Here is a 9,510-nt window from a genome sequence, read left to right as displayed (position 1 = left end):
TTTCAACCTGTGATCATCTGTACGGCAGATTGTTTCATGCTTTAAGGAGCCAGATCTTTAAAATAGTTCTTAAAGACATAAAAGACAACGTGTCTCACTTTTCATTTGTCCCACATCGCACAGCTCGTTAAATCTATTTAAAGTTAGACAAGGAGCCTTCATGTCGTGTTGGTCCCTGTGGACTAAAGTGGTCGTGTTTCTGAGCACCAGAGTCTCTTTAGAAAACCTCACTTTACTGCAGCAGGGTCTGACAGTCTGCCCCTCTCAGTCCTGGTCCTGGTTCTCCCGTGCCTCCCTTCCCTCCAGCGGGTCCAGCAATACGTCCTGGGTCTCCAGCAGCGTGGTGTCGGTGTTGGCTCCCAGAGAGGAGAAGCTCTGCTCCTGGAGGAGGAGGAGGAGGAGGAGATGCTGCTGCCGGGAGCTGAGCCTCTCCTCCCTCCGGAGATCTGACTGCAGGTCCAAGGCTGCAGGTTGAAGCCGGATCTGGGTCTGTCCACGGTGGACCGGTCTCTGCTGGAGGATCTGGGACTGTCCACGGTGGACCGGTCTCTGCTGGAGGATCTGGGTCTGTCCACGGTGGACCGGTCTCTGCTGGAGGATCTGGGTCTGTCCACGGTGGACCGGTCTCTGCTGGAGTCTGAGCTGAAGGAGGTTCTGGTGAACCTGCATGAGTTCATCTGGTTTCACCAGAATCCGACCCGGTGGCTCCGATGACGAGCATCAAGAATAACTCTATAGAAACAGACCATCTTCTCTCTGATGGTCTCTGTACTGATGGAGGTCTGATAGAGGATCAGGACTACACTGAGACTGGTTCAGGGCCAGTTAAAAGCTCCTCACAGTAACTTTAATTCTTAAATCTGCCAGCTTCAAACAGACAGAGTGCAGGTTCTTGTTTGTGTAGATAACAGACTCTTTGGCTTCTAGCAGAGGCCATCATTTTGCTTTATTTACTATAACTACTTGTCTGTTTATTGTTTTGCTCTAATAAAAAATAAACCAGAGCAGGGAGAGCCGGGTATACAGTGTGTGTGTGTGTGTGTGTGTGTGTGTGGGGGGGGTTATACCTGAAATCTGACCTGCTCATGTCAGTGTCTCTAAATATGCACCGGCTGAGTGTCTCCTGAGAGTAAACTGAACTCACAAAGCTTTTTTATGAAGGAAGGGACTCTTTTTTTAAAAATGTGAGTGACACTCATAGATATTTGTTATTGTCTCTGTCCTCCCTCTCGTTTCCTGCCTCTCTCTCTCTCTCTCTCTCTCTCTCTTTCTGTTATGTTAAGTAGCAGGCCTGCTTTCTGTCCACCGCTCTCTCCTCCTTGGGTTTCAATTCCAAACATGGTTATCCTTCTAGGGCTCTATCAACGCCCACCCCTCCCTTATCCCCTTCTCCTCCAGCTGTTGGCTCCACTAGTGCAGGCCGGTGGGTGAGAAGAGAAACAGACGGAGAAAAGTTACAAGAGAGACGACAGGAAGACTCAGAAAGGAGAGAGGGAGAGAGAGAGGAGGGGGACGCATAGTGAGAGAAGAAGAAGAAGGAGAAACCCATTCCAGCTGTGTTTCTCTATCAAATAGAGCCGTGAGAACTTCTCCACGTTGAAGGATTTTCCGAAGGATCAAACATTCACTTCTGACATTCTTCTGTCAGCATCAGCTGTTTATTGTCACAGTTGTACATGTTGAGATATCACCCAGAGTTTATTGGATAAAGACGTATTTGTTTTTGGGTCCATTTGAAGACAAACATGAGCGCAGGCAACTCGACTCTGCTGGACAGCTTGTTCTTTCCGCCTCTCTGCGACGGCTGGACCAACAACACAGAGGGAGCCATCTACCATTTGGGCAACACCATGCTGATCCTGGGCTACATGGGAGGCAGCGGCGCCTACGGGTGCCTCTTCATCTTCGGCTTCCTGGTTCCCGCCCACACCTGCCTGACCCTGTGGGGCTGGATGACTGTGTGCGGCCTGGACGTCTTCACCTGGAACCTGCTCATGGTGCTGGCCTGCCTGGCCCAGATCTGCCACCTGGTCTGCCGGCTGCTCCAGGAGGGCGTACGCGGCGAGGAGCTGACCTCCCTCTACCAGGCGGTGTACCTGCCGCTGGGCGTGCCCGTCCAGGTGTTCAAGGAGATCGCAGGCGCCTTCCAGAACAAGGTGGTGGAGCTGAAGGCGGGAGAGACGTACGCCGTTGAGGGCAAGACGGCCATCGACAAGCTCTCCTTTCTGCTGACTGGGAGGTGGGGAGAGTGTGTGTAACATCTGCACACCTGTAATGCAAACCACCACACAGCTGGCTACACAACACGACAACACACAGGAGTAAAAGTAGTGATACTTCAATATATCAGATTTCTACTACACGATTATCGAGGGAAACATACACTGCAATGTTATCGCAATATTGCTAGAAAATTTGGGGGAACTTTTACTTTGTTTATTGTGTGTTTTGTCTCTTTTTTGGCAAATTAATTACACTTAAAATACGCGTGTAGAGAGAGAAAGTCTGTAACCATAACAGTATATATAAAAGGATTCAAGAGGCGCTGGATTATTTACACGATATTATCACATGTATATAATATTAACATGATTTCACAGTTATTGTCATTACTGGTGTATCGTGACAGCCATAACCTCAATGTAAAAATACTTAATTACAAGTTTCTCAAACCTGCAAAAACTGATTATTTTAGTTTTGTTTAGTGGAAACAAGGCTGTGAACACGACGTCTCACATTCATCATCGTTGAAGTTGACAAACAGGTGCTTATTTACACATCGAGGAGACACGGAGCAATGCATGCTGATGAATGTTGGTCCAGTATTCTCTCTTTTAGCTCCGTGTTTGGAATTTATAAGTTGCTCCTAATTGTCAAGCATATATTTAGCAGATCGTTTTTTTTATATCATATAATTTGAGTATTACAGATAAGATAGTAAAGTTATAACAAATTTAATTTAACAGTTTTCTTCATGCATCTATTAATAAGACGATCTTGTGTTTTGTATTTAAAGTCCTAATCCAACTAAAGCTGTCAGATAAATGAAGTATGTGAAGCAAAAAGTATATTATTTCCCTCTGAAATGTCGTGAGGTTGAAGTAGCAGGAAATACTCAACTAAAGTACAAGTACTTCAAAATTGCACTTTCACCCACTGACCAACACTTTTTAAAAACACTCAACAAAAACTGAATTCTAAGAGCTTCATAAAGTGGCATGTATGTAAAGACTGCAGTATTTTACTTTATAATACAGATACTCATGTTGTTTTATTTTACCCAAAGGAAGTTCTTTCTTACTTTCACATTTTTTGGACATTTGCAGGTTTTAGTGTCACTGAAATTCAGGCTAAAACCAAAGATGTACCACAGATATATAATGTAGTATTCGTTGGTTTACGTTCCACCTCTCACCCATTGCTTTTAAGAAATTGACTCCTGCAGATCTGGATTTCTATCTCGGACTCCCGTCACAGGAAACGTATCCTCTTCGTCCAAACATCCTCAAAGCGGAGCTGCCTTAGATTTCACAGTCCTGGAGCCGAACACAAGAGAAATGTTGTAAACAGAGTATTTCTGTCCGTGACTCACCCCTGTGCACTCTGCCAGCTGGTTAAATGATGTCTTTGTGCGTCTGGACGCTGACTGTTCCTCTTAAATTCATCACCTTAGATTAAATGTTGGCCACGCTGTTGACAGCTCGGCGTGTACGAGCCAAATTTAAAACAACACAAACAAAAGGCTAATAATGACGCTCATCCATCTTCTTGTTTATTCAGATTCAAAGATGAGCACAAGTAATAGGAATACAGTATCTACCTGAGGATGACGTCATTCTCCCTCTGTGTGTGTTGTAATCAGAGCTTCTCTGTGCTTTGTTGACATAGCCGGGCCGGCTAGCTTGGTTTTTAGTGCATGTGATCGGGCCCCACCGGCTCGCTAATTGCCGCCGCGCCGCGCTGCGCTCATACAGCGGTTACAACTGACGACGCCATCCCGACCGATGGTGTTGTCGCGAAGCAACCGCCGGTTCCCCCTTTAGGTAAACACTGTTTAGCTTTGCCAGCGCTGTTGCTGCTTTTTGCACTGGTAGCACTGCTAGCTGCTAGCTGCTAGCTGCTAGCCTTCGGCTCAGCCTTCACTGTGTTGAGAGCCGCGTGGAGACAATAGTACGTTGACCAGATGTCCTGTTTTTTCGGGATCATCCCAGTTTTAAACTGGTCATTCTGAGTCCCGACGAATAACTCAAATGCCCCCCCCCTTTAAATATACATTAATGCACATTAAAGAATGTTCACAAGATATCCAGAACTATGCTGCATAAATAAATACAATTTTATGCATCAATACATTTAATACAATAATATAACATGCATTATTCTGAAAAAGGCCATTGTGATTAATTAATCCTTTTACTTTTGGTACTTTAAGTATATTTTGTTGCTAATACTTTTGTACTTTTACTTTTCAATGCATGCGTTTAACTTGTAAGAGAGTATTTGTACACGGTAGAATTGCTACTTTTACTAAAACATCAAAGTACGTCTTCCACCACTGGTTTATAGGAACTGCTTTTAATTAAAAGTCATTGTCTTATCCTTTGTAAGCAGCCTTACTTTACATTTAGCTGCTGTATCAAAGGGGCAGAGGAGTTTTTAACAGAACAATTTCCATTTCTTTCAGAAGATGTCAGGTGATTGACATGAAGCAGCTCTGATTCAACTCACACTGGAATGAGGATAAAACAGAAACTTTAGATGTAATGCAATGAAGGCTTGATGTTTAGTGTGCTGGAGTATCTCACCCTGCGGAAGTTATTCTCTTTTAAAATAAAGCTTCCTTCTGAGGGAGGAATGTCCCGATTAAACTGGGATTTCTGAAAGAATCCTGGCAGAAGAAGAAATGTTGTATTTTCAATTTATCTGGAAGGTGTTTCATTTATGTAGCGGTGGTACAGGTAGAAATACCATGGTCTGAAAATACTTCTTTAAATGTAAATGTCTGAATTCAAAATGTCACAAAAGAACAGTATTATCAGCAAAATGGGCTAAAAGTATCAAAGTAAATGTACCCATTTTTATATTTCATTATCATTTTCTTCTATACAGTTTACAGAAGTTTGTATGTATTTTTTTATGTTATTTTGTCACATTTTTATTGTAATTTTCTTCTATACTATATTTGTTTCCTACATTTTTGTTCTCACTTTTATTTTGGATTGGATTTTCTTTTACTATTTTCTTTACTTATCTTACTGATTATGTTTTGCACCGAAACACCAAAACAAATTCCTTGTAGTGAAACCTTCTTGGAAAATAACCAGATTCTGAACAATGTTTTTAATAGATGGTTAAAGGTTTTACAGTCATCGAAACGCTTCAGTTGTTGACCCTAAAACCCTAAACTTTAACCCTTCAGCGGGCAGGTGGGCTTTAAGAGTTTAAGTAACTCGATAGTCTTCAGATTTTCCACGTCTGCACTGGCGAGATATTCATGCTAACATTCACTCACAAAGTGACCTCCAGCTCTCATTATCACTTCTTAAACCCTGCCTCTCTTTTTAAACCTTGTGTCCTACTCTCTCTGTCTCTTTCTTTCTCTCTCTCTCTCTTTCTTTCTCTCTCTCTCTCTTTCTTTCTCTCTCTCTCTCTGTCTCTTTTAGGATCAATGTATCTTTGGAGGGACAGTTTCTGCATTACATCCACCGCCACCAGTTCCTCGACTCTCCAGAGTGGGAGTCTCTCAGACCAAACGAGGAGGGAAAGTTCCAGGTACGAACGGTTTCATGCCAGTGTGGCAGTGAAATGTTAAAGTAACCTGAGAAAACCAAGACTTGGATATGAAGTTTCTCTTCTATCTGACTGATGAGCTGAACGACGTCGTCGTCCTCTTGTCTCTCACATATCCTGTCGCATTAGATGAGTTTAGTTAAAGTAGAGACGAGGCCTGGACGTGATGTTAGACATTCAACGACTGCTGGGCTGAACAGGTTTTCTACTATTTTGACCAATGAGGCACACAAATAGAAATATGGCTGCAACCAGACCATAAAGCAGGGTATGCTTTAGGGTGGGGCTAATGTGATCCAAGATGGCGACGGCAAAATCGCAGAACTCGAGGCTTCATAACGGTAGTCCACAAACCAATGGGTGACGTCATAAAGTCCCTTGAATGCATTTAAAGTTTTCACAGTTTCTTCTTCATGGCTAGCAAAAATATGTACAGTTTGGGGAACAACTTAACGTTTTTTAAAAGTACAACATAAATGAACCCTCCAACAGTGACTCTGGCCTACAGGTGTAAGAAAGGACTGTTTGTTAATTAGAGTCTATAGTACATGAAGGCAGATTTTTACTTTGGAGAGAACCAAGCTAGCTGTTTCCCCCTGCTTTCATTCTTCATGCTAAGCTAAGCTAACAGGCTGCTTGTACTCAGGTGTTTCACTCATACTCCCCAGGTGACCATGACAGCAGAGGAAGACTGCCGCTACATCTCGTGGCGTCGCCGGCGCCTGTATTTGGCGATTTCGAAGGACCGCTACATCGCCCGCGTCTTCTCCGTCATGCTGGGCTACGACATCGCCGAGAAGCTCTACAACCTCAACAACAAGCTCTACATCAAGAACGGCGTGCTGTTGGACATTCGCCTGCCCAGCCTCTACCACGTGCTGGCACCCTCTTCGCAGGGCAGCGAGGGCGGAAGCGGAAGCGACGGAGGCCTCGGCAAGGAGCACCTGCAGGGCGAAGACTCGGCGCCGGCCTACCAGATGTCCGATCAGGCCCAGTTTCAGCCCCACTTGCAGGGACCGAGGACCCCCTTCCTGGAGGAACCCCAGGACCCCCAGCATGAGCGCTATCAGCACCCTTGGGCATCAGACCCCGATCTGCCCACCGGTGAGGACTCCACCAGCCTGGTCCTGGAGGACTTCACTGATGTGGCGGGCTCCTTAACGGATTATGGCAGTGAGAGGGATTATTTGAGGTAGAGGGGCACAGTGCTGCAGCTAACACACGGGGTCACCACTTAGGATACATGTAAGTACCTCACCTGGGCAGCGAGCATGGGGGGGGGGGCTTGCTTCGCACAATTCGCACAATTCTTACTAACCCGGCTTCATAGTGAGACACTACGGAAAATGCATTTATTTAAGTACTTTTTAAATGTAATTTCATTTTTAATGTAATTTCGTTTTTAACATTATTCCATTTACCTCTGAGATGTAGTACATTAAAAAGTACAATATGTACCTCTGAGATGTAGTACAGTAAAAAGTACAATATGTACCTCTGAGATACAGTAAAAAGTACAATATGTACCTCTGAGATGTAGTACAGTAAAGAGTACAATATGTAACTCTGAGGTGAAGTGGAGTACATGTAGAAAGTAGCAGAAAATGGAATTTGTACTAACGTAAAGAACTTGAGTAAATGTACTGTCTGTGTGTGAATGTGCTTTTGTGTGTGTGTGTGTGTGTGTGTGTGGTTCGACACTGTAGCTCCTAACAACAGCTGTGTTCTGGTCAGATGGGGATTAGAGATCGGAAATTTAGGGGATGTCAAAAAAATAATGCAATACCATGGTATTAATCCAGTCACTTCCCTAATTATTTTACCCAAACCACCATCTTTTCCTGAACCTAACTAAATAGTTATGTTGCCTAAACCTAACTAAGTTGTTTCCTGTGAAGACAGAAGTTTATTTTGTAAAGACTGTAACGAGCATAAATATACTCGTGTTGCTGGACGTTCTTAGAAAAATGAGGATTCACTTTTCCGTAAGATCTCCTACAAACCGTTGCATGAGGAAACGTATTGGGGCTGATACATTCCTCTATAACTGCAGCAACGTTTGAGTTGACGTCTTGTGCTGTATGGTTTCATATTTAACTGATGAATGAACTTTGTTTCTAACCTTTACATAAACACATTTAATAACAAATGTAAATAATTACTTCGTCCTTTTATGCTCAAGTTGTTTGGATAAACTACAGCTGGTCTCTTCCACTGTTGGTTTCATAATTTCTCTCTGTGGAGGAGAAGATGCAGCTTTACAGCAGCACAGCATGTTTCCATAGCCTGTCATGTTATCAGGATGTCAGTGTGATGATGATGATGATGATGATGATGATGATGATGATGATTCCTAACCGGAGCTTGGATGTCGACCCTGCAGGAAGTGATGGTGACGGGGATCGACCACCTCGGTTCCAGCGGGGCAGAGCGCCTCTGGCTCCCACCGACACTCCCAAACTGTGAGAGCAGTCCATCATCTGCAGTGAAGCAGTACCAACGTGTCACGTGACACGTGACGCCGTCTCCTCCTCGCTCTTCGTCCCTGTTCTCACCTCACTTCACATCATCAGTCCCGAGCATGAAGAAGGACTTTTTGTCTGATGTCAAATTATTTTCTCGTCGAGATTTAAAGTCTCTCAGAACACCGTGAAGCTCTGAAGTCTGCCTTAAAATCACAACGACAGCGGGACCCAACACTTTTATTCAATTAAAAGTGAAACACCTAGATATTTTTAGTGATCATGGCATTTATAAAATATCTATAATTGAACTCAATAAAAAGCTTTGTATTGTGTGTTTCTGTAGCTGCTATCAGAGACAAACATCTCTCCGATCAAAGATGGACACTCGCAGATAATCTGCTTAATAAATTAAATAAAGTCTGAATTAAATCCCACTGAGGACATGAGACGACCTGACATATTATTTTATGTAATAAAAATGGATTCAGTGATGTTAAAACAGAGGAATTTTCTTTTTCATCTCATTTGATGTGAAAACAAATATTGTTTGATTTTGTTTTCCACATATAAGAGTATTGATTTAACTCAGTACGACACATTTTAGGGATCTGACTGATAGAACCACGGAAAATATTTAGTTTTGCAAACTTCTCGAGATATTTCCAGACACGTGAACAGTTTTGATTTTCTCTATTTCACTTTCATATTTATTTTATTTATCTGAATGCACCGTGACTCGATGCCATCTGGAGCTCAACCTCTGACTTCATCTTTGTCGATATAGTCGATGCCTGTAGACCTTGTTTTTTAAAAATGTTTGTAACTAATTGAGTATTTCATACACACATGTAAACTGTGAATTGCATTATTTGTCCTGTTATTGACTTGCAAAATACAGAGAAGGGACTAAAGTGAAGAGGTTTTTAAGAAGTATTTTCATGGGGCCAAGATTTCTCCATAAAGCTCTTTGTGTGCAGTGAACATGTGGTTTGTTTTCTGTGACTCTTCAGACCTCTCAGAGTTTATAGAACCAAGATGTATCTCCTCTTCACCTCATATTTGATTGCAGAATAATCTGCAAAATATTCTTCCAGTGATTGTTACTAAATTAGATAGAAACTTTAATGTTGTGTTGGTTCTGTTGGTCCCTGTGGACTAACGTGGTAGTGTCTCTGAGCACCAGAGTCTCTTTAGAAACCTCTCATTTTACTGCAGCAGGGTCTGACAGTCTGCCCCTCTCAGTCCTGGTTCTGGT

The 9,510-nt window shown here is 43.0% G+C and overlaps 1 protein-coding gene across 1 annotated transcript; it reads left to right on the top strand.

Annotated features, from left to right (window-relative positions):
- Positions 1-1,498: 1,498 nt before the first annotated feature.
- popdc2 (popeye domain cAMP effector 2) lies at positions 1,499-8,862 on the top strand. The gene is made up of 4 exons (XM_076111366.1): positions 1,499-2,239; positions 5,664-5,772; positions 6,459-6,894; positions 8,174-8,862. Exons 1-4 carry the CDS (start codon positions 1,746-1,748, stop codon positions 8,254-8,256), a joined length of 1,122 nt encoding a protein of 373 aa, XP_075967481.1. The 5' UTR covers positions 1,499-1,745; the 3' UTR covers positions 8,257-8,862.
- Positions 8,863-9,510: the final 648 nt, after the last annotated feature.

The sequence above is a fragment of the Anarhichas minor genome, unplaced genomic scaffold, assembly GCF_050575085.1.
Source record: "Anarhichas minor isolate MPS153535 unplaced genomic scaffold, ASM5057508v1 ptg000004l, whole genome shotgun sequence".
Taxonomy (NCBI): domain Eukaryota; kingdom Metazoa; phylum Chordata; class Actinopteri; order Perciformes; family Anarhichadidae; genus Anarhichas; species Anarhichas minor.
Note: the sequence above shows the minus strand (reverse complement) of the source record. Positions and strands in the feature narration are given on the sequence as shown.

Coding starts and splice junctions, on each gene's coding strand:
- popdc2 (XM_076111366.1), top strand. CDS start 1,746: ATGAGCGCAGGCAACTCGACTCTGCTGGACAGCTTGTTCTTTCCGCCT. Junction 5,773..6,458: donor ACGAGGAGGGAAAGTTCCAG/GTACGAACGGTT, acceptor CATACTCCCCAG/GTGACCATGACAGCAGAGGA. Junction 6,895..8,173: donor AGACCCCGATCTGCCCACCG/GTGAGGACTCCA, acceptor TCGACCCTGCAG/GAAGTGATGGTGACGGGGAT.